Source organism: Plasmodium cynomolgi, chromosome 9 (genome assembly GCF_000321355.1).
Source record: "Plasmodium cynomolgi strain B DNA, chromosome 9, whole genome shotgun sequence".
Taxonomy (NCBI): Eukaryota; Apicomplexa; class Aconoidasida; order Haemosporida; family Plasmodiidae; genus Plasmodium; species Plasmodium cynomolgi.
Genome location: NC_020402.1, coordinates 1 through 26,416, shown reverse-complemented (window position 1 = coordinate 26,416; position 26,416 = coordinate 1). Strand labels below are relative to the sequence as shown.

Here is a 26,416-nt window from a genome sequence, read left to right as displayed (position 1 = left end):
AGGAAGGTTTTCCTCAAATTGTTATTTCTGTGTTAATTAAGAAATCGTAAGCAATACATAAAAAGGGTGTAAACGCGAATTCACACTCGTGATTGTTATTTGCGCATTTATTGACATTCATTTTGTGGGGACGAAGCCGCAATATTGGGAAAGTCGCATAAAGGATAGCTTGAACATGCAGTGCATATATATAATATACAAGGAGTAATACAGGCATTAACTGCAAGAGAAGCATACACGCCTATCCTCGCGCAAATTGTTGTTGCGCCCAAAGTTGGTAACCTCTTTGATACACTAATATTGCTCTGCTGTAACGTACGCAAGGTATTTTTATACATATGTAAAATACATGGGCTTTCCTTTTTTTTTCTTTTTCGTAATACGCATATAACATTCCGCATCGAGCAATTTTTTTGGGCCCATTTTCAGTAACCCCTTTTTATATGAGCATTATTTAATTTAATTTAAAAAAATTTTTTCATATATGTTTTTTTCCCCCCCTTGCGCATAAAATATAAATTTTTGTTTTATGCTTATCGTAAAAAGTGTTAGCAAAACTCTGCAAAAAAAAAATAAAAAAAAAGTTTTTATTGAAAGTATAGAAAACGATCGTACTTTTTTATTGAAATAAATTATTCTTCACATTTTCTCAAAATTTCACGAAATATTTAATTATCAATCGTATAAGGCAAAATGGCAGCAGTTCCAGTAGCAGAATTAGCAGAATGCGAAAAGCAGGAGCTTTTATGTACCTACGCCGCGCTGATACTACATGAAGAGAATATGAGCATAACGAGTGAAAATATTGTAAAGCTTATAAAAAAATCAAACAACACAGTGTTGCCGTACTTACCAATGCTCTTCGAAAAAGCCTTAAAGGGAAAGGATATTGAGTAAGGAAAAAAGAGCAAATAAAAATGTACATCAGTATATGAAGCGTACGTATTTATGCTCCAAGTTGTGTACCAATGCGTGTATGCTGATCGTTAGGCAAATCATATGTACACTATCCATTGTGCAGTTTTCAAATTATGCCATGCGTTTCATATGTATTGGTTAACTCGTGATTATGAATTAAGTGCAACTATACCATGGCACACATGTATACATATGTGCATTTTGAGGAAACACCGTTATTGTGTATACTGCTGAACTGCGGTCAGGAGAGGACCACCCTGCGTAAAATACCACGTTGTGTTGTGTGTGAAACCCCACATCTGTTTATCATCACCAATGAGTTGAAAAAAACATTTTTTTTTTTCTTTTTTTTTTCTCATTTTTTAGGGGCCTACTAAGCAATTTAAGCGTTGGTGGAGGTGCCCCTGCTGCAGCTGCACAAGCCGCAGCGGATAAGCCAAGTGACGATAAGAAGGAAGCTAAAAAGGAAGAGAAAGTAGAAGAGGAGGAAGAAGAAGATGACTTAGGATTTTCATTATTCGGTTAGATTGGTTGCAAATGGGAAAAAAAATCATACACACCAAATGAGTTGTACATTAAAATGTAAGAGGACAAATTGGAAAAAACAAAAAAAAAAGGACCAAACATGTGCCCATTTTAACGAATTATTGAAATGTTTTCATTAATTTGTTGAAGAAGAACTCTCATTGTGTAACTTAAGCGAAACGTTTATCTTTACATAAAACTTTTTTCTCTCTACCTTTTTTTTTTTTTTTTTAATTATATTTATTTTTAAAATATGGAAAAATAAAAAAAAAAAAAGAAAAGAATTTTCATTAAAACTGTGTAAAACTGGAAAACCTTCTATTAAGCATATAAATAAAACGTTACTTTTTTTTTTTTTTAACAACAGTGCAAATTAAGTCGTAGGTAATGAGGTTTTAGCAAAAGGAGGGGTGGTAAGCGTTGTTAAGTAAGGTTGCATCCGAAAGTGTATACCCATCTGACTTTTTGGGGTAGTTCCTATTTTATATAAAAGATGGGTTAAAAAAATCGATGGTTCCATGTACGAATCGGATAGCACTTGTGTTAACGTGTTTTTATTTAAATGTTCCCTTTTTTGTGTTGTGCGGGTGGTATAATATAATGAGTTTGTTCATACTTCTATAAGTTGTGTTCAAAATGGTTTGGCTATTACAAGCCGCTACGATATTAGTGCAAGAGCGGGTGCTCTGATCTTCGCATAACAGTATGATTTCGCCATATATTAGTGCTATTTCGCGAAATGGCTTTAATGAATGATAGTTGATGGGGATTAACACCGTTATTGTTAAGTGGTGATTCAGTTGTCCTTTGGATTTTCAAATCCGTTTGAAGTTTATGCATCCATCGCAAGAGCGGGGGATGCCACACTTTGTAAGTGAATGGCAGAACTACGACTTGACTAATTAGTTAACCATCGTAGGACACCATCTGCTTTAGTGGGTTCACTTCAAAAGTTCCAAATAATGGAATGATCCAAAGAAATAGATAGCTGTAAAAAGGCTGTTATTTAAAGGATGAATCTGGACAAATCGTGGAAATGGACGAACGCATTGGGAGGTAGGATAACGCGCGTGCACTTTGCAAGAGCAGTCTTTCCTCCTGTATGACGCAATAAACCCGACACCATTTTTGCTTTGCATAAAAAGAATAACCTTCGCCAATTTTCGATCTTTTTAAATTGTGACACATTTGAAAAACGCGAGAGTGGAAAATATAATCGTACAGTAAAGGATAACACTTACAAATGACATGTCACGACATTGGAGGAGCTCATTTTTTCTATTTAGCGTATTAGAAGGGACAAAACTGTAGTTTCTCATTCGGGGGAAGACTGTATGTACGATTTTATCTTAAAACGTTTGGAACAAGATTCAAAGGAGCACGGAAAAAAGGAAGACATAAAAAACAATTGAAGGGGAGTGCTGGCAGTCGAAGTGATGCGCGAACGAGTTTGTTGACACGTATACATACACACAAGATTAGAGCATATTTTAAAAAAAAATTAAAATAACACTCAAAAGGGTGTGCCCGTGTTGTTACGCATGCACGACATGGTACAAACCAGAGCATACTTTGATGTTTGAATTTGACAGGACGCAAAAATATGCATAAGAAGAATTATCAGGAAGTTGCAAAATGATGACACCTTTGCTTAAAATAGAGCCAACATCATTATTTGAGGCCGCTATGAATTACAATTCTATCAGCGATCTAGACGTCTTGAGTTCTGCCGAATTTTAAGCTTTCTCATGAAGAATGTCTTTACCATTGGGATGACCTAGCAATGGTAAACATTGCAACATATTAAAAAGGTCTCCAACAAGAGAATGGCCATTTGTTCATTTTTCTCAAATTTTTTTTGAAAAAAACATACATCTAATTTAATGTTAATTTCTTTAAGTTTTATAAATGAACACGTTTTTTTAGAAATATGTGTGGAAAATTTAAAAACTGAAAAATGGGTGATATAAGCTGTTTTAATGCCTATATGTATATTTTTTTATGAGTCTCGAAGCCTCTCATTTTTTTTTTTTTTTTGGGGGGGGGGGGGGTATAATTATCAACAATTATGAACAGTTAACAACAATTTTTATTAAAAATTTCGTTTTTTTAACTTACTAATAAGCTCAAAACTCTGTTCACATTTTTTACGTGCCGATGCAACTTATTTTATCATTAAGGTTAACAAAATTGTGACAAATGTTGCATCGGTCATTTCAAAACGTTTATTTTATTACTAATAGTACTGATTGTCGTAGTAGCCACTGCCGTGAGGGTAATTGTCGTAATAATGATCAAAATCTTCATAATATCCATCATCGTAACTATTAAAATAATAGTCCTCATAATCTTCGTGATCATAATAATCATAATCATTATAATTCCTACCTCCATTATAGCATTCATCTTCTTCGTATTCTTCTTCCTCATAGTCTTCTTCATACTCTTCGTTATCTTCGTTTTCTCTATCTGCTTCTTCCTCTTCTTCCTCATCATTTTCGTCATCGTCCTCTTCTTCACCCGCTTCTGCCCCTTTTGCCTCATACTTCGCCTTCTTTTCCTCTTCTCTTTTTAACTGTTCATTCCTACCATAGTTTGTAGCATAATCGTATTCTCGTTCTTTCTGTTTCAAGTACCTTTTCATTGTTTTGGGTCCAAAATTCCATTCCTTTTCAAACTTATACATTTTTTGGCACTTCTTCAGTTTCCTCCTTTCTTGTTTATCTTGCATCTCCTTGAGATCATTATGATAATTTGATTTCATAATACCCCATCGCCTCTTCTTCCTATATTTATCCCTTTCATAATGGACATCTAAACTGTCCATTTTTTTATCCATAAGGACTTTATCTTTGTCGTAGTATGGGCCTATACCAGGCAAGGTGACTTTCGCTGGTTTTTTGCTTATTTTATCCTTGGTTCTTTGTGTTCTTTTTTTCCATTTTTCCTCCATTTGGTTTTCTTCCCTTTTGATTTTTGCCTCCATTTTTTTTAACTTGTTTTGCATCTTACTATCGTCCTTTTTAATTTTGGTGTTCACTTTGTCCAGGTATTTTAATAGATGCTTCCTCGCCTCGTGCTTTCTCCTTAGCCTCACGCAGCGCTTCCTCTGCAAAAAATTCGGAGTAATTTTGTATGTGTGCATTGTTGCTACCCCTTTTCCGCGTTTGTCACGCGTTTTAAAGTACACTTATTATGCACATCCATTTGTGCACTTTGCGACCCATTCGCTAGCAGGAGAGCGAATGAGACACGCAGAGAGCAACGAATTTTGCAATTTCAGACTTACTCCTAATCGCAACAAAAGAACGATGATCATAACCACTTGAAAAAAAGTCAACATTTTATTCGGGTTGCCTACTTCCTCCGTTTTATTTTCGACTTCCGCCGTTTTATTTTCGATTTCCTCCGTTTTATTTTCGACATTGTCCGTTTCATTTTCGTCTGGTTTGGGATCTTGACCGATTTTTGATTCTTTCCTAAGAAAATATTCCCTATCATCATCCTCATCGTCCTCATCATCTATGTAATAACTCGGAAAGGTTCCGTAAAACATGTCACTAATTATGGGGTGGGTGGGGTAGTCAGGTTCGGACACATAAGGCTGCTCAAGAGAGGAACTGTATGATTTGTTATCGTCTGTCAATGAGTGCAGGGAGTACTGGGAGCCTGTGCTATGAGCCATTTTTTATATTATTTAAATTATTTGAAGATTTATGCAAAAATTAAACAGTAAATTAATTTGTACTTTTTTTAATAAAAATTATTAGCAAAACTGTCTTTTTTTTTTTCTTTTTTTTGGTAATTGTCTGAAAAGTGTTTACTATTTTGAGAATATTACAAAAAGAAAAAAATGAAAAACTTACGAATATAAAATTGTGAATAGGAGAACGTTCATGAAAAATGGTTTGTGCAAAACTCTTACAGCGAATTTATTAATACGAAAATGTGAACACAAAAATTGCAAGGTGAGAAAAACAGAGATTGAAATGTCTTTTCCTTATACAATGTTAAAGCACACGCAAAAAGCTGCACATACAATGTATTGATAGAATAATATGTCCATTTATTACCATGGGTGGAAACAGAATTGAGCGTACATATGGTTGTGTTAAAAATGTCATAAAAAAAAAAAAGGCTATATTAGCAAAAAAAAATCATTAAAAAGTGTGAACATTTGCCAGAATGGAAAATAAATGAATAATGAATAAATAAATATCGCTATAAACATAATGTTGCCTAAAAAAAATGGAATAATGCACTTGCAGTTCGAGTTCTTTTGGAATTCATTCATGCATAGCAAATATGGACTCATGCTCGTATAAAAGATTTATATAATTCATGTGTACCCATCGCAATAAGCTCATATTAGGGAAACATTTGAAATGTAATATAAATTAATAATGGTATAAAAAGGGGGCAAAAAAAAAAAGGGAAATATAAATAGATTACCTTTGGGAATTTTTTTTTTCCTTCTATTTTCCATTAAATATTAAAATTTTATAGTTAATTTTATAATTGTAAGTTTTTCTTTTTATTGTATATTTAGCCACAATATATTATTCTAATTTTAGAATTAGGTTTGGTTCCTTTAAAAAATTCTTCTTAATTATTCTCCAAAGAGAAAATTTTTTAATAAAATTTATTTCCTTATCGGAAAAATTAATTTTTTGAGACTTTCTCTCCTCTTTTTCTCTTAAAAAAAGAAGATGGGTCAATGTAAAATAATACGAAATAGGAGTGTGAGAATTCTGCTCTAAAAGCTTCGAGATCGAAATTGTTAGTAACAATTTGAGTTTTTTCAGTTGATGCTTGGAGAAAAAAAAAAAAAAAAAAAAAAAAAGATTATCTTAACTGTTGTACAACTTTCTCATTTTTGCAGTTTAATGTAAAAAGAGGAAAATAAAACATTAGAGAATTCTTTAATTGTTTTTTTTTTTTAATTTATTTCCTTAAAATCGAGTACCTACATACCCTACATCTTGATGGCTCAACATGAATGGGTAAGTTTCAACTGAGGTAAATGAAAAGGGGATAAACTCTATTTCTATCTAACAAAAATTAGCTCAGCATAGACACAAACTAAGGCAAAAAAAAAATGTGATCCTTATTATTTTTATGCTTAGCTCTATAAACAAAAATGTATATATAAAATTTTGATCGCGGAATGAAAGGGGAAAATTTGTCCGAAGAAATGATGCACTTAGTGGGTATACAAAATTGTTTTTTTCTTTTACAGCAGTTAAAAAGTACATTTGGGGAAAAAAATAATTTTCTTAGAATGGGCAAGGTTCACACTAGAATACGTATATATACATGTATATACCTGTATATATGTATGAATAGCAGATATGGGCGCTTAATTCGAGTCTACCCTAATGAACCTAGTATGCTCCAAAATTATTTGTTTCAATTTTCTTCCAGAGGCCTTAAGCGTTCATTTATGCCATTCGATGAATGATTTCCATTCATCGTTACGCAACTGCATAAATCGTCATGGTGTGCGGAAATATTTGTTAATGGAATTTATTATGCAGTGGGAAGAAATAAAACTGCGTAGGGTTGTAATGATATTTAATGAACATAAGGATTTTTTCGTTTGGCCTCTTTTCCTAAATATGATTTGCTTTTGTTTATCACATTGCTACACTGGCACGTTTGAAGTAAATAGCGAATGGGGGGTTCCTTTGGGATTAAAAAAAGCATTGTGCTGCTCCAACTCCAACCCCTTAAGTTGCGTTATCGAAAGGTGAACATTCAAGGGTTAATCCCCGTGGGCATGGTTTTCTGTCTCTGTCAAAAGGTATTTTCACCCGTTCGCTTGTTCTTACATTTTTAAGTGAAACTTTGCTTCCTTATATGGTACATATACCAGAGAAAGGGGTAAAAAATCGCAAATGGTGGTATGACCGTGTTTGTATGAATACATAGTCATATACGTATGTGTGGCGAAGCAAATGCGTCACTAATTCGTATGAGGTGTAGTAGTTTTTCCTTAATATACAAGGTTTTCTCCAAAAAAAACTCGCTGAGAATTTTTATCAAAGGTGTTAATTTTTTTTTCAATTTTTAAATACCTTTTTATAGGTTTATTTATATGATAAGCACGTTGATGCGGCTCTTAACTGGTTTTTATTTTACAAAATTCAAAGTCGGTATGTTGTTGAAAGGATTATTGCGGAGCTTTTATAAACAAAGCGAAGCGCGGATAATTGACGTGTATCACGCGTATATGTATGACATCCCTTTCATGCGTGATGTTCCAATTTCGACGACGACGCGTAAAAAATGCTGTGGAGATTAAAATGGTGCTGTGATTTTTTCATTTCCCCATCGTTATGCGTTATAGAGCCAATTGCTACATGCCCTTACGTGCTAAAAAGTTGTAACCTACCGTTTTTTCGCGCATGATTAATAAAAAAAAGGCATAGTAACGCTGCTTCGTAATGAAATGCGTTCTTGTGACTGTAGAGGAAAAACATTACACGAATGTGGACGATGTTATTTATAAAGGGAGAAGGACAACATGAAAGAAATGTGCTATAAAGGGAGAAAAAGTTATCTTTGTGCGTTACTATCAAATGGTGCAAAATGGTACAAAGCAGGGTGCTAATGTAGCCCATTTTTTATACCGCAGTTAGCGGCAACATGGCATGAACAGTGTGTAGATGTACTCAATGCGGACCATCACTGCTTGGTACGCACGAATTAGTGGATCAGTTAGTGATCCAAAATAAGTGCACATATCGTGGGACAAAATAAAGCTTCATTACGAATATATATCATCTTTATAGAGTTACCTTCAAATGGCAAACAAATTAGGGGGATATAAGAAAACAGCGTGGGAAAATATTTTAATATATGGTTATACAAAAGAATGGTGTGGAACTGCTGCCCCCAAACGCCTTTTCGTATCAAAAATTAAAGCGAAAATGGAATAAACATTATGAATAGCCAGATGAGTGCATAGTTATTATGCAATCGTGAGAAGCAATCATCAAATACTTTGTCCCATTTGAGCGGCATTACTGTGAAGCGCATTCAGTTGTGTGTTCTACTCAACTGGGGCAATTTTGCAACGTTTTTCCCTTTAGTATAAACAGGTCAGAAAAGTCAACATCAATGGGGAAACCTTTTTATCTCCTACAAATGATTAATACGCAATTGTGGGTCGTTCAGTCGTGCGTTCATTATAAAAAGGTAAACGATGACGTACTTGGTAAAAATTGATAATACAATTACGAAACTGAGCGAACATTAAAATTGTTGGGCGTACGAACGTTCATCAATGCAGTAGTCAAACGAATACGAAGATATAGGTAGCACATGTTTGTATGACATTACGAATAATCCACTGTTTAAGACAAAAATACAATCATAAGACGTTAACGAATAGTATATTTACATTGTCGTACAACGTAGTCAGCTAATGCACTAAACTTTAATATAATGTTAAGAAAACAAAAAAAATTAATTAACAAAACGAGTTAGCTTTTACTACATGTGTAGGACATTATTATATATTTATGTTACTCTTAGTGGGGACAAACTGCAGAAGATGCGTGTGGAATTACTTCTTATATAGCTCATACATTAAATAAATTAACAAAAGAAGTGTTAATAACATTAACGAAGAGACACTATAAAATAGGTGTGTAGTTTTATATTTCATTGCGTACTTTTAGTTTCTTCTGGTGATATCCATGCGACCATTGGTGTGTGTGTGTGTATGTATGTATGTATGTATGGAGGGAGGGAGGGGGCGGTATACCTGTTTTATGATAAGGCAAAAATAGTACCCAAAATAATATATGTGCCATTTTTACCAAAGTTACTGTGCACAATGTGAAAGCAAACCTGTAAAGAAAATTGATACAGTTCAATATATTCCACATTTGATATATGCATAGAGTATATGTGTATAGGGAGAGGAGTTCATTTAAAAAAGGGGAACCTCTTCCACGGTAAGAATGGTATAATTTTTAAGAAAAGCGAAAAAAAAAAAAACGAAACAGCATGGCAAAAAATAACGTACAATTCGCATAATTAATCTATTTTATTATAAACTATTCCGCGCGAAATATATGTATATGATAATTGTGCACGTAAAATACGCATAATAAATGGGATCGTTATTACGCAAATTAAGGTAATGTCCTTACTTCCTTACTCCTGCTCTTACGGCTTAATCTTTAATGTTTAGGCGTCCCTCGTCTACACTTTGGCATTAGTCTTGTTCTTTTTTAAGAATTACCAGTACTGTAATAACCAGAATCTATTGATTCATTATCATTATGGCGCCGACGTTGCAAATCCTGTCGTATCTTTTAATCAAAAAAAAAAGAAAAGTGTTTTATTATTAATAAATGAGTGAGTGAATAGGCAGGGGAAAATTATAAATTAATATACTAATTTTTTAAGTGTAATTTGTTCTTACTATTTTAGCAGCTATTATGCTAACGATTAATAATGTTATATAAAGGAAAATGCAGAAAGAAAGCAAAAGGTAATACATGTTCCAATCTTGTTGGAGGTTATCATCCATGCTTGGTTCATCCGTGACATTCAGTAAGGTCGTGTATTCGGTTGTAAAATTAACCAACTCCCTTTCAGCCATTTTTAATAGGGGTATTTTTGCTTGATCTTTGTAATTTTTTGTGCTTTATATATAATTGAATACAATCTCAATGAATGCTCTTTCTATAATTATGAAAATATGTAGGTATAGTTATATACATTTATATATAATTAAGAGTGGGACATATATAGACTTTAAAAGTGTGTGCAAAGGAATGGTAAAGAATGCATACGGGGCAATTTTTATCTTCTTAACATCTTTCCGAAATTTTGGAATAAATCTTTTCGGGGGGTCCTTATCCTAAATAGACTTGTAATTATCAAAATGTGGTGGTGTTGGCTGTTGTGATTGTTGTGATTGTTGTGGTTGTTGTGGTTGTTGTGGTTGCGATGATTGCGGCGGTTGTGATGGTTGCGGTGGGCGACGGCAGATTTTTCAAGCAGCTCCTTTTAATATGTACAAGATTATGTTATACCAACAAAATGGGACGTATATTTTTGGTATACGGGATTTGGCATTTATTTTTTGAGTGTACGCGGGTGCATTGGCAGTTTATTCAGTTATTTCAAATCTTTCGGAAGTGTTTTTTAAAAAAAAAATCGTTCTTGTGAACAAAAATGTGAGTGCTGTTGTGTGGATAAAGGTCATTAATTTTTTTATAAATGATGTTTTTAACAAAATAATTTTTTCCTTCATGTGGCGTTGGTAAAAAATGTAAATTCAAGAGTGCAATCGCGCTTTAAGCCACTTCCCTTATTTTCTATCTCGATATCGACATTTTTGAGCCGTAGCATTTTTAAAAAATACAATTGCTACGTAGCATGGTGTAGACAAATGGCAAAAATGTGCCCCCCGCATTTACTTAATTGGTCGCTTTGTAGCTATGTCGCTATGTACATGCATACGTATGTGTGTTTTGTCGCTGCTGCCACTTTTGGCACATGCAGTAAATTTTTTCACATGCAAAATTATCCTTTTAAACTAAATGTTTTGGTTGCGCGAAGCTTTCCGCGTCTGACACAGCATAACTGGTTTTAGTTGAAAAAAAAGAAAAAAAAAAATAACATAAGAATGTTTGCCTTAAATTGCATGAATTCCCCTTTTTCTAAAATTGTAATTTATTTTTTATTTACGTTTTATGATTTATATACAATATGAGTGAAATTTTTTCTTCATTTTGAATGTTCCCCATGTGGGTTCAAAAAATAGCAGATCGCCCCCAAAATAACACGCTGTATTTTTTTTCAGTAAGAGTAAAACTTTTGAATTGGGTGTTACAAAATTGCATAAAAGTAGGATGATGTTGGGATGGAAATACATTTATAAGGGATGCACAGTTGGTTCATAAAAAATTGTGCATACTGCGTAACATATGCCTACGCATCATTTTGCAAATTAAAAAAAAAAAAAAATGCCTCGAATAAATGAATAGAACAAAATGAACCACTAATGAGTGGAGATCAATTTCATTTTTTGGGAGGGGAAACTATTCAACGATATGAATAAATGAAATGAAAAAAAATTTAACAAAAATGCTATTTCTTTAAAACAGGTTTTTAAATGTAGGCACTTTTATGTGAAAATAATTTAAGCTGACGTTTCACGCAACACTAATAAAAGGAGAATGAACACCATGGAAATACAAGGCAATTCCAGAAGCAGACATACCCTTTATGAGTTAATTTTTTAGCACGCGACTATATTGATTTATTTTTGCCAAAATGTATACATCATTTATTTTGTAAAGGTGGGAAAATCAAAAAAAAAAGTGCACACCATCCTTACAGTGGATGAGCGTGCATTTTTGCATTATGCTTAATGAATTAATAAAATTACAATGCGAACAACGCCAATATGCTGATCACAAATGGGCAAAGAACAATTGGAACAGCAAGAAATGAACTTCCCAATGTGGAATAAGAAATTGAAGAGCTTCCCGCAGTGGGGAAAGAAAGCATTAAACGATAATTTATCGTAGTGGGCATTTTATATAGTTACAAAATATCAATCATTTTTAAGGTCAAATGAATAGGTGTAAAACAACGTAACAAAAAATCGAACACGCAGAATAGTTTGACACGAATTAATAAGCGTACTGGTGAGGAACATAAGGATGTAAACTCACATTTTGCGTAACAATTAGCTGCGTAAAGATGAAAAACTCTTACCCAATTAAGCGTTTGAAAAGTATTCAGATGGTCTGGGGGAAGACATTCTGTGCGAAAAGGGAAGTATTGCTGAAGTGGCCGTGTTGTACGTAAAAATCGAAAAAGGAAAAAGTTACAGTTTAGTTTTTCCTCATGGTAATTCTAAAAGGAATTTTATAAAAAATATCTTTTTTTAACTATATATTTTCGGAGCATATTTTTCAAGTTCCTTTTGCCTACCCCCACTTCTGTACCATTTTTTCAACTTATGTTAATGATTAGTGTGTAATATATGCGGTAAACACTTTTTACAATTTATTTGACGATAATGTAACTCTTTATAGTTTTCTCCGCACATCATTTAGTATATTTTGCCTTTTTCCACGGATAAAAAAGGTGTTTCAAAGTGTATTTTATTATATAGGTGCTACGATTAACCACGTTTATTGGGTTTATGAGAAGGGTAGAATAAACCCTGAATGAAATATATTGAGTGTGTTCATCGTAAAGTGCTAGATTAAATACATACTTTGTTCCGTCTATAATGCAAAATGATTTATTAAGAAAGAATACGGCATTTTATATAGGTACGTTTGAAGGTTTCTTCTTTTTACAAAAAAAAAAAACATTCAGCATGGGTACGGACGTGTGAACCCTTTTATGGCTAGCAAGTCTATATTTACAGGAATATAAATTACAAAAAAAAAAATAAAGTGATCATATGTTTATCACATAGTCAAATCTTAATGGTGGGTGAAAACATGTACACCGCATAAAAGGCATCATATCCGTATCTGCTTCTAATGTACCATAATACTACATTAAAAGAAAACGCAATTTTCAATTCGATCGCCATCTATTCGAAGGAGCCAAAATAAATTGAATGATGCTTGGGGGTAACATAATGTAATGTCCCCCCCTATGCATCGCTCATTTTTTTTATTTTTCTACCACGGATGTATCATATGAAGAGCTTATTTTGGAAAAAACTTCATGAAATGTGTATAGTACAAAATTAGGGGTTGTACAAAAGAAGATTAAACCAAACAAGGATAAAAATAAGAGAGAAAAGGGGACAAATGAATAAGGCTGATAAATTTTCATCCATGAGTCCATTTATCTGCACGATACTAAAACATTTGTCTTTTGTTTTTATGTAAATCGTTTAATAACATTAAATGTGCATATGTATGACATACATTAGCAAGTCCTTTTTTTGTCTCCCTCAAAATGCATGTTTTATTATAAACATTAATGTGTTTTTTTAATTTTTGTTCAAATTAAATATATGTTCCAAGTCCCGATGATGTCTACCAAATTATGATGTATTCCTGTTATATATTGCATCCATTTGGTTCCCCTTTTTTGCATAAAATTTCGATGTGCTTTTATAAAACCGCTCCTGGTACTCCTTGACAGTAAAAGTGTGCTGAAAAAAAAAAGGGAAAAGTGTTACTATTTTGTTGTATTCAAAATGGAATTTTGTTTTGTTGAGCATTTTTTTATATTAAGTTAAACGGTGTGTGATGTACAGGCCATAACAGTTATGAACGAATATCTGATTGAGCTGCCAGCTTGGTTTTAATTCTAGTGATCAAGCGTTTCCATAAATCATCCCTCGGTCTTTTTCTTAAGTGGGCAAAGAAAATACACACTTTACACAATTTACACACTTTCTGTTGAATTCGCTCCTTTATCACATTTCTCTTTTTCGCAATGTACTTTTTTTTTTATCTCAAATTGTACCATTTTGTATACCTCACAAGGGGTGACAACAGTGTGTCAAAATTTTCGTATCATGATAAGGGATAAAAAGCACGAGTTTATATTTTCCCGAAGGGAAAAATTATTCAGTTTGTGTATTCTGGGTGAATACATACATTACTGTGAATTGTCTGCATACATTTGGTCCACTTATTATTCTTCTTGACATTTTTAAAAAAGCAGATTTTATATTGGGGGCACATTCTTACTTAATTGTTTATTCCATTATTTTTTATGTATTCGGGAAGGCGTTTGTTTGACTATGCTTCTGTTTCTGGATAATTTTGCGCAGCTTGCATCAAAGAAGCGTCTTCGTGTCACAGTTGTTCTTGTTCTTTTGTTGTTATTGTTTCATGTCTTATAAAGCATAATTTGTTTTTTCTGGGCAAATATCGGCTGATACAGCTGTTACTGAGATGAGTGCGCGGGACAAGTAAAAAGAGTTTTATTCACACGTATTTAGTTTTGGCTAAATGGGCGGTAAAATGATCACTGACATTTGCACAATTATGTGTATGTATGTATGTGTGTGTGTGAACATATGTGCCCTTTTTTGTGGAGCGAAATTTACCTTCTATTGGGGACATGTAGACCCCCCATGCTTGTCAACTTAGGTAAAGGTCGATTATAATGGGAGCTTTGCTATTCGTGAATAGTCCTGATCTTTTTTTGGGGGGCTTCTATAAGAGACACTGGCAGAGAAACAAAACAAGTATGACCAAATGAATAAACAAATTAAGCTCCATTTTTCGCAAGTTTAAAAATTTCGAAGCGAATTCACCTATACGCTGAGGTTATGAAGATGGCTTTTGTAAAATGTTACACGTGTTGGAAATTAAGTGGTCCAACGAGAAAGTTTCGTTGGTGTTGCCATTAAAGGAGAGCTATGCTGTATTTAATGTATTGGAAAATGCTCAATTTTTTTGCAAGTAGAACAAAATAAATCGAACATTTTTACATATATTTTGAATAACATATATGATGAGGGAAAAATATGATCACAAAAGTTTATGCTTTAATGTATGCACGTTCTTTTTTATGCGTTTCTTCATTTCTCCATGTTGACAGCCTCATAATTTTATGTGTTTATTTTTGCCACTTGCAAAAAGGCGTGCTATAATAATGAAACAATTTTTTATTCGCTTTGCACACATAAAAATGAGAAACGTCGAAATGGATAACGCAGTCAATTTGAGGTGAGTAAAGGAATGAAAAAATAAAAACGATTAGCGTAGATATTCTTACATTCTTTGAAGTGGCACAAAAGATTGCACGTAAAAATAATACGTAGACCACATGAAGTTAAATTTTTGCCAAAAAGTTTTTTGAAAAAATATTTTAGCAGATTGTAATATATATGGCTGCAGTAAAAATTGTTAGAAGTCCGATTTGATATGTTAAAAAATAACGAAAAACAAAAAAAAAAAAAAAAAAAAGGTTAATTGGTTGCCGCTAGGTCAAATGTTCCACACTTTTTAAGCATAAATTGACAAACAAGTGAACATGTATACATGTGCAACTTTGCACAACACTACGGATTATTTGTAGGAGGAAATTTTCAAATGGAGAGATGGTCCATAATATTGCTTCACACAAAAAAAAAAACATGAAGCCGAATTTTTTGAAAATCACTCTTATGAACAAATAATTATAAGTAAATAGTAAAACTTTTCATTTCATCCACCTTGTTAGCATGCCTCAAAACGGTTATCATTGTGCTATACGATATATCCCAGAGGAACATGATCAAATGCGCGCACTACTATATTTTAGTGCATTTTTTACATCGCATCTTCTAATTCGTTCTTGTAGAGACACATGGTGCTCGAGAATTTCCAACAATTCAAACAAATAATGAGTAACGTGACTCCCCATTTTGTGTAATGCCTTTAAATTAAAAAAAACAACAGGGGGTGGGATAAGCTTACACACAGAATGATTGCCAAGCATTTATAAAATATATTTTTTTTAACGAACGTGTGTAAAGCGATCGTTAAATTGACTTAATGAAATAAAAAAACCCTTTGCGCTGTAGATCTGGACGAATTCTTGGTCCAATATCCCCCCATTTTGGGAAAAGCGAGTCGGATAATTACATTTTTTTTGGCGTTTAAAACATTTATGGGAATAAATACACTATAAAACAGTAAAATTTCGCATGAATCAATAATACCTACCACTCATTTTGCATTTAATTAATATCCATTAACATTTGAAATTCCACCAGAATCTTCATTTTTTAGCTAAGGGGAGCATTATTTATGCATATAAACTCGTTAAACATATTGTATTCATGCTAGCCACAATAACAACGTGAAATGCGTACTGGAGAGCACAACCATAACATACTACCAGAATCTTACACATGTATATCTTTTATGATAAATTGATTGTTACACATTTATGCTATTTCAGTGAATGTACAATAAGGGGTATCAATATATCTCTATCATTTCGTCATAATTCAAGCAATACTTTTAGTTTATGTTTTGCTGCATTGAAGCAGTGGCTCCTGTACAGCATCATCCACCAAATGATACTCAGCATTCTTCACCCTATAACCGTTTTTACTATTTCTTTACCTGCTAAATTTAATATGAGATTCTGACATTATATCATTAGTAGTCCCTTTTTTCGTGGGGCCTTGTCTAGTACATTTTGGCTGCCTCTTTACAAATTTGTTTTTCACATAAAGCATTTAAAATTTGTATTACCCGCCTTGCTCGCTGTTTGTATTATAATCTTTATTGACGCATATTTTCTGTGAGTGATGAATAAAATTAAAAGTTTGGTATCACTTGTTTAGCGATTGAAGTGATATAAGGATAACTGAGGTGAAGCTATTTACTATTTTATGATGCCTCACATTGGTATTTGCCTGATATGTTATAGTAAATTCATCTTTTTGTAAACGTGCAGTTGCAGCTGTAGGAGTGAAAATTGATGGTTCTTTTTTATGCTTGTCATGTTTGTTATTTTAATCACTTTTTCCGTTTTTCTGTTTTTTTTCATTCACTGATAATTTTTTCGCTTGTTTCTGTTGGACTTTTTCTTCGTAATTTGTGGTAGATAATTTTTATCACTGCGCTTAGCAAGTTCATTTGGTTTATCTTATTGGTCATCGTTATCTTCTTCGTCATCTTTAACTTTTTGTTGATTTGTGTACCCAGGCACCATTGTCCCATATACCATTTGTCTAGGTGCCATTTGCCCAAGCACAATTTGTTAAGGTGCCACCTGCCCAAGCACCATCGATCCTGGAAGCATTTGTGCAGGTGCCATCTGCCCAAGCACCATGGACCCTTGCGCCATTTGTGCAGGTGCCATCTGCCCAAGCACCATCGATCCTTGCGCCATTTGTGCAGGTGCCATCTGCCCAAGAACCATCGATCCTTGCGGCATTTGTGCAGGTGCCATCGGCCCAAGAACCATCGATCCTTGCGGCATTTGTGCAGGTGCCATCTGCCCAAGCACCATCGATCCTGGCATCATTTGTCCAGGTGCCATCTGAGGAAGTGTCACCTGAGGTGTCATCTGAGGCGTCATCTGAGGCGTTATCTGACCAGGTATCATAGACACATTTATTTGCTTCTTGTCCATTTCTTTTTCCTTTTTCGCTAATTGCTTATAATATTCAATATGTTCTGCCCTCCTCTTGCGGTAATATTCAATCTTATCAAGTGGTGTGGACTGATATGGGGGCAAAAATGTAATGCATATGTAAAACGTTTGAATGTTTTAACAGAAGAGTAGATCATACAAAAAAAGGGCAAATTCAATTTCATAATGAGAATTTTTTTTTAAATGAAGTATCCACGTACCAAGAACGTAACGGAAAATAAGAATCCCAATGCTATCGAAGTAAATATCAATCCAATTCCAATGTAGAATCTTAAATTCAAGCACCTGTCTTCCACTGTGTCAAAAAAAGCACAATTTATTGCATTCTTAATAATTCCAAGGTATTCTTTTGCTAACATAAACCATCGAATTCCGGCCCTTATGTTATCTTTATCACTATTACTTCTGATATTGTATTTATCACTGTTGTTAGATGCTTTAGTGCCTTGCGAAAGTTCTGTCCCCTCAACGACCATCATTGGAACTGCACATTGGGACATAAAAACGTAACATATTCCTGCTGATATTAACAATTTCGCTACAATATTATTATATCGAACATTTGATAACAATTTAATTAAGCTAGATGGTAAGTTATGTGTGAGTGCTTGATGATTGCAACGTGTTGCCCCTTTTGCGACGTCTGTATATATGCCATGGTTACTTACACATATTATGCTGATCTTATAACATGGTGGTTTGCGAGCCAATTCTTTGCACTTTTGCGGTTGCTCTTTTAATTTCGAGTTACAAGTCTTCATATTACCATTTTAACGGAATTACAGAAAGTGATAAAACAATGGGAAATTATTATTTACACCCATTTGTGTAGATTTCTTTCAAGGATAAACAAATTATTTGAACAATCAGGTATTTTTCTGTTGTTAGGATATACAAGGTGGTGTTCTCAAGTGATTATTGCTGTCTCTTCGTTCCTATCATCAAAATTAGTTTCATTATGTAGTTTATTATAGTACTGGCAATGTAAATCATTGCGTTGGTCGATATGAAGATAATTCGCAGTGAACAAATTTCACATCGTCGATGGATTCTATTTCATTTTTTCAAAAACATATGTTACCGAAATTGGGCTTAACGAATAAGTAATTTTTTTTCCCTTTTAGCATTTACAAAAAGAGTTATGTGTTTTGGCGGCTATTAATTTTTAAGATGTTTTTATATATAAGGGAGCGAATTGGGGGCATGCATATAGAGACTAAAGAAAATAAGAAGTAGATATTTATTGTTCTATATTTGTACTAAAAAAAATTAATGTGGCTTTTTATGAGCAAATAATTTACAGCCAATTGGTTATCTAAAAGAATGGGGCAAAAAAAAACAAAAAAAACAAAAAAAACAACTGCTGCGATAATTCTACTGTTCAAGAATTTTTCTTTTTCATTTTGGAAGTATAAAAAATAGAGAAAATGAAAAAAAGTGAAAGAAATTAAGTAATCATTTTTGATAAGCCACGAAAATGCTATACATATATACATTGTACAGCTTATTATTAACGTTTAGGTTATTCCATGTGTTACTAATTTTATCTCATTACAGAACAGTTAGCTGCTGAATAGCTCAACAAATAGATATCTACTGATTCTTTTAATCATTAAAAAGTAATGTACTATTTGGTACTTCAAAAAGGTGAATAATGAAGAAAGAAAAAACATATTTTTTGTAACTCATTCTTATATTTTATGTATCTGTTTATTTGAAGAATTATTCTAAGAATAAACATGTTTGTTAAAACTCGTACTTATTTTTAGTTGCTTTTAAAAAGTTACAACTCTAGTATACATGCGCCATGCATTCTTTATTGAACTTTCACGTTTTGAGAAGCTTCAGTCAAGGGAAGTTGTAATTCGTTATAGTTACACGAATTTTAATCACATATAGGTATATATATTTCAAGCAGTAATTTGTCATTTATTCGAATATATTTTTTGTAGCGTTGCGCTGTTTAAATTGAATCCGCGTCATATTTTTCTCAACCTTCTCTTTGTAGTGTTCAAAATTGTGAATATACTTAAAGTTATTTTACTGTGTTATAAAGTACAAAATATTTGTCAAACCAGAGGATAGCTGATAAAAGGGGCATTTTCTTTAACTCGAAAAAAAGTAAAAGATGATAAGTTATACTATAACTTCCGTGTTAGAAAAATAGGTAAAAATTTTTTAATAATAAAGTTCAGTAATTTTTATAAAAGCTCGCGTTTCTCTCCCTTAACTTTTCGCTTTCGTCACTTTTTACAGTTAATTGCAGTTCGGTTATTTATCATGGTGTATAGTTTTTCTCACTGTTTGGATCCTTACACGAATAAACGTAAAGAAAAAAATTCCAGGGTGATAGCCATGACATTTCGCATTCACAATTTTGCGAAATTTGAAAGATTTAAGGGGGTCATTCAGCATTTACGAATGAGCTCATATCTTTATAACGCACATTTTTTATAAGGATAAAAAATGAACCTATTAAATGTAAGTACAAATTTTGGCTCGGTTTACTGATTTGTATAGTTTCCTTTTTGTGTACTCACGAAAGATCGATTTGAAAAATAATAAGGCGAGAATTTACATTTTTTTGGGGGGGCTCACCTATTGCTAAATCAAGTCATATTCATGTGTAACACTTCAAATAGTGTTAACATGTGGTATGCCAGGTAAATTGTGTTGATGAATGTGTTAAGGGGTAAAGGAGTCCATTACGGCACATTTGTTATACGTTAATAAATGGAAGGATAAAATAGTTCGATTTTATGTCAAAGTATGTTGCACTTAAAAGAGTTTCCCATGGTGCCTATTTTAACATGGACAAACAAGATTAAAATCGTGGCTATGTAAATATTGCACAAATTTATCTTGCGAAACTGTGCTTATGTGAGCGTTTTATCGAAAACACATTTAATGCTCGATAATTATCTTTGCATTTTATTTTCCTCGAATTTGGCCAAATGTGTGTTGGCGTTGTTGATCCTTAAAGAATTGAGCAATTAATTAGATTGATACGGGACAAAATGTTGAATGTTGTGAACGCTAAATTTGTGCTACTTTTTTGTATTATAAAATAACTGTTCAGTGGCTGCTTAGAAGGGGGAGCACAAAATGACCAATTTGAAGCGCGAAAATTTGAACAATTCTTGTTAGGACATTCGAAATGCCCTACCCGAATTAATGATGTGCTGTGTGACGGCACACAGGAGGAATGAAAACGAAGGAATCAGTCCGTTTAAAGGAAAAATGAAGATATTATTATGTACAAAGTTTCAGCAAGTAAAAAAATATTTGCACATTTATATGTAATATATTTCGTGGAGCTCAGAACATATTCATATCGAAACGGAATCACGAAAAAATAAAATGAAAAAATAGATCAACGTGAAATTAATAAAATTGTGGATTGGCCTATATTAAAAGGAAACAGTTATCAAATTCATAACATAGCTATTACGTTTTAACAATAATCATAAAACGTGTGATAGCTAGACGGATGTGCAAGGAATAAAAACATAGCATATGGTACTATGACACAAATGACATAGGTATGAAACATATAATTAGTGTTTTACATTATCAAAATTGATGATAATCTATGAAGGCTAACAAAGGACGGCTTTATAATTTTAGGTGATAATATATGAAACATGATAAAATAAATACTACACATATTCTTTCTTCTTTCACATATAAGAGTGTAAAACTAAAAATAAAATCATCTGTGAATACATCTCCAAAAATAACTTGTATGTAATATTTGTTTTATTAATAAAAAATTACAACTTGCCCATCTACAGGTCCCCATGAAACATAGTTGACTACGCCTTTCGTTCAACAAAAAAGGGATAGTATTTCTTGATACTTTTAATAAGTATTGCTTATTTTTTCCAAATGAGATAACTAAGATATATATAAGAATGAAAGAAAAAAAAAGAAGCTCACGGAAAAATGTTGAATAGGTGATCTATAAATACAAAAAAATAGTTATATGTATTGTAATAACAAAGATAAAGATTTATAAGTGCAAAGTAATTTAACACTTTAATGTTCCTTGTCCAATTATTATGTGTTATTCTTCCATTTATGAATGACCACATGCTTACCATGGTAGAAAGTTATCTACATTCCTTAATTAACTTCGCACATTTTTGAATTACATATATAGATATTGGTAGTATATTCCTAATTGCACTCGTAATAATAAATGTTATATGCTTATAATTCTTGGACAATTTACTTATTATTTTGCAGAATCGAATCAACATACGGTACACAGAAAAAGCAATGGATGTGTTGTATGAGCCTACAAGTTTACGTTTTATTACACAATCACTGAACCCTGTAACATCTCTGAAAAAACCATGTCGTACATATATATATTAGACTTTTCCTTTTTATATCAGCTCCGTGTGCATCATTTTTATTTCAGAGATGTTGATTTAATTTGATTTTCCTTATCACTACGCATATAAAATTAAGGTCAAAAATATTATGCAAGGTTCCTTATGTTATATTTTCCGAATGAATCGTTGAAATGTCATTCATTTTCTATAAATATTAATATATATTTTGTTCTTCATATTTAATCGTGACAAATTAAAAATTTTTTTTGGCTTATAGCGTATATTATAATGGTTAAGGTATATATTTGGGCAATTTAATGCATTATTTGTGCAAGTAAATTTCCCATCATATTTTCATTTGTACATTCCATTGGTGGTGTAACTGTTTTGGGAAATTTCTTTTCGTGGATTAATCTGTCTTTTGTATACGCACGATTTCATCTTTGTTATTTATACTACATTTATATAGCGCTTTTGTTGTCGTAATTTATCAGTTTTGTTTTGTCGCTACTATAGTGTACTAAATTTTCGAATAAAGATCTCTGCTCTTTTCGTTGCTTCGGCATGATGTATGAACAGAACCTTCTCAAAGAAACGGTCTACCATTTTTTCAAAATATAACATTATTTTTTATTATCATAAAATTTTAAGAACATAAGTTACGTATAATTTAATGCGTTCCAATTTGCATAAATAGCTCTTTACTTCTAAGCAGTTTTTGATAAATTTATACTTTTATCAATGTGCTCAATTGGGGAACATTCATTTGTTGTCTATCAAACCACTGCATACTGATTTGCACATTTTAAAAACGGATTTTATTTGAATTAAACGTTTAAATAATCCATTTTGTTAACTTATTGTTGTTAATCTCACTGGAACAGGTGATAAGATATCGCAAGTGTATGCTTTTTTATACAATACATATAAAAAATTATATATCTTACATAACTTTACATAAACATTCTTCCTATTATTTAACGTTTCTTGTGTTTCTTTATAGCATTAATGTAACGTTATTTTTAAATTAAATATCGAGAATTTAAGTAATGACATTCGTTGTCAGACGGATGTTTGTTATTCTGGCGACTGTTGGTAACCTACATTCAGGGTATTCATAGAACTATCCCCTCCATTTTTAGTAGTTTTTTTTTCCTTTTTCTTATACCTTCTGTTTGCGGCGTTGTCATTTGTTCGCATGTTTGATATTGTTCCCCCATTGGATATTCTTCACCCATTTGTGATTCTTGCTGCATTTGTTCTTCTTGCTGCATTTGTGCTTCTTGCTGCATTTGGAGATGTTGCTGCATTTGGAGATGTTGCTGCATTTGGAGTTGCTGCTGCATTTGGAGATGTTGCTGCATTTGGAGTTGTTGCTGCCTTTGCCGTTGTTGCTGCACTTGTAGATATTTCTGCATTTTTTCTTGCTGCTGCATTTGATATTGTTCCATTTGCTCTTGTAACTTTTGTGCTTGTTCTCTTTCTTCTTTCTCCATTTCATTAAGTTTTTGCTGCCTTTTTCTACGTCTACGAGATCTCTTTACACAATTACAAAACTAAAGAAAAAATATAAAACGTAACACATATATGTTGTAGCTATTTTATAACTAATAATACTTTAGTATGATAATCTTATTAAGTATCTTTTTCTCTTACTCTATAATAAATGCCATAAATCATACTAAAGAATAGAGATAATGCGAAAAATATGATTGGACCATAGTATTGCTTATTACCACAAATTTGAGCACTTATATACTGCGCACATAAACAATATATTTTATTAGGAATTGGTGACGCATCTGAGCTGCCACCTCCATTTGCGCATGAATTCCCTTCTGTTTCACCGTTTGCCATTGTAACAGCAAATTGTACTATGAAAAAGCAACATACACTTATTAGTTTAAAAACCTTTATTACAGCATTATTATAAGTAATATTTAATTTAAGTAAATAAAAAGGGGGGAATATTCCTGGAACATCCTTATTGTAACATTTCTTAAGTTGTTTTCCTTTCTTTGAATATATATCATTATTATTTGCGCATAACAAGTTATTCCTATAACATATTGACTTAGAAGATAATTTTGTAAATTTTTCAGACGAGCGTTTAACTTGATCTTCTTTACTCTTCATATTTTCCTGTACATTATAACTAGAAATGCCGTAATACAGCACGCGAAGCCGTCAGTTTATAGAAAATCATATATGCTACAAAAATATTTTAGAATAGCGCATAAACTATTTTTATAATAAAATATTTCCGTGTTGCTAATATACATTTAACAATTATAATTGAATAAAATTATACAAAAATATGAATCGCATATTCTTTAAAATTAATATCGTCACATTGTTTATTATATTAATGTTAATATAATTAATAATGTCAATATTTATGAAGACAACCCTTAGCTTGTAAAACTTGCGAATTAATTATTTGTATTAAGATTTTATGGAACGTTTTGTTGTACTGAAATATATTTAAAAAATGCTGAATTTTTTATGTTTTTAATGTACCAAAATAATTTTTATTATTCGCATTATCACTAGTATTTTTCAGAAAACAAATTTAAATATGTTTAATGTAACAAACGAGAAAAGGTAACATTTAAATAATATTTTTAAGTTTTATATTCAATGAAGAACACTTAAATTTATTTGATGAGAAAAATAATACATAAATTAAATTATAAACAAAATTTTACTTAAAAAATTTGTATAGGAGGTTTTTCACTGCTATACTAATTCATTACATAAGATAATAATTTTTTTTTTTTTTTTTTAGATATTTGAAAAATAGGCCATGTAAAAAAAGAAAATGTAATAATAAAAAACTTCTATTTGATGAATAAAATACCATGGATTGGAAAACATATGATTTGTAGTGATAATTACGTAGTTTTAAATTGCTGTAAAAATTGTTTTACTTTCTCAACATAATGATCATCATACAATACAATCGTTTTTAATGAATAATAAAAGCATAATACAATTAGTTAATATAATAATAAAATTAAATTTTAAATAAGGCAGCAATGGTAAAATGTATGTTAAAATAGTTTTTAATATTTTATATAGCATTATTTTAAAAACTAAAATGAGTCAAAAATTAAAAGACCGTACTAATAATGCTTACGCATAAACAGTAAACATTAAATAATTATAGCGTAATATAAAACATCTTTTTTAGATTTACGAAAATTATATTTTGAAAAAAAAAATGTGTTTGAAGAATATATGAATTTCACTATCTATATAATTTAATCCATTTTAAATAATTTAGCCCTTTCTTCTATTTATTTATATCAATCACGTTACTTTGCGAAAAAAAAAAAAAAAACAATGTGTTTATCCTTTCATGAGATATTTCGAAGTTGTTTTATTGTTTAAAAATATAAGCTTTAATAAACTTTATATTATATATTTGAAAAGGAGAAGTATCATGGTAATGCTTTATAGCATTAATATATCAAAAATGTATAATATTAATTTGAGAAAAATGTAAAATTGTACAATAAGTTATCTGTTATGTTGGAAATTGTAATTTTGTCTAATTTATGTGATTTTTAATTCTTTTCCATAATTAAATTTTTGTGAATTAACAGTTAATCATGTTTTATAGTTCAATTACGTATACACGAATTCGTATTTCTTGAGATGTCGCGACATCATGTACATATAAATTTTGACAGAAAAAGAGGTACGCATTTCTGTGGAAATACATGATTGATTGGTATTTAAAAATATTAAAAAATCTTAAGCAGTATTCTAAAATATTTTGTTCTTAATAAAATAATATATTCTTGAATAATAAATGAATGTATGAACAAGAATTATATTATTTTCAAAATGATAGACGTAGCAAGAATTCACCTGTACGTAATTATTATTTACATTATACACAGGAATTAACGTATTAAGAGGTTCATAGTTTTATCGTATTGATTTAGGAAAATTTTATCATTTATTTCGGCATAGCNGATACAGTTTTGTGTTGTTTATTATATGTTTATTATATGTTTGTTTTAAAACACTATAAAATGTGGAGGAATATATTATAGTGTGTAAAATGTTATTTTCTTAACACATTAGTATATATTAATAAATGGAAATGTAAATAGTATTAATTTATTTCAAAAATATCATTTTAAATAGATAAATATTTTTCTGCATCCATTTTGATACGGATTGTATCGTTTATGTAAATATAGTTAATAACAAAAGCAACACATTCTGCATAATTAAAAATCGCTATTACAGTTTAATTAAAATTACGTTTAAATATACATTTTAATATATTTGTTAGCTCTTTTAGTTGTATTTTTTTAATTTATTGTGTTCTCAAATGTGTGCTTATTTAACTTATTTTACTGATGAAAATAATAATTATAATATGTATTATTGCACTACTGAACAAGAAGCGTCTACACAAAATGTGCAGTGTTTTATTTTATTATATTTAGAGATATAGTTACAAATTAAAAAATGAGGTGTTTTATATTTTTCATTTTGAAAATTAT

At 31.5% G+C, this 26,416-nt stretch overlaps 3 protein-coding genes across 3 annotated transcripts; 1 reads left to right on the top strand and 2 right to left on the bottom strand.

Moving 5' to 3' along the window:
* Positions 1–693: 693 nt before the first annotated feature.
* Positions 694–1,444, top strand: PCYB_091030 (60S acidic ribosomal protein p1; the record flags this gene model as incomplete). Its single annotated transcript, XM_004222216.1, has 2 exons — positions 694–893; positions 1,285–1,444. 2 exons carry the CDS (start codon positions 694–696, stop codon positions 1,442–1,444), a joined length of 360 nt encoding a protein of 119 aa, XP_004222264.1.
* A 2,235-nt stretch (positions 1,445–3,679) lies between these two features.
* PCYB_091020 (hypothetical protein) lies at positions 3,680–5,128 on the bottom strand (the record flags this gene model as incomplete). The annotated part of the gene is made up of 2 exons (XM_004222215.1): positions 3,680–4,552; positions 4,733–5,128. 2 exons carry the CDS (start codon positions 5,126–5,128, stop codon positions 3,680–3,682), a joined length of 1,269 nt encoding a protein of 422 aa, XP_004222263.1.
* Positions 5,129–23,079: 17,951 nt separating this feature from the next.
* On the bottom strand, positions 23,080–23,566 carry PCYB_091010 (hypothetical protein; the record flags this gene model as incomplete). Its single annotated transcript, XM_004222214.1, has 2 exons — positions 23,080–23,431; positions 23,550–23,566. 2 exons carry the CDS (start codon positions 23,564–23,566, stop codon positions 23,080–23,082), a joined length of 369 nt encoding a protein of 122 aa, XP_004222262.1.
* Between the last annotated feature and the right edge of the window lie 2,850 nt (positions 23,567–26,416).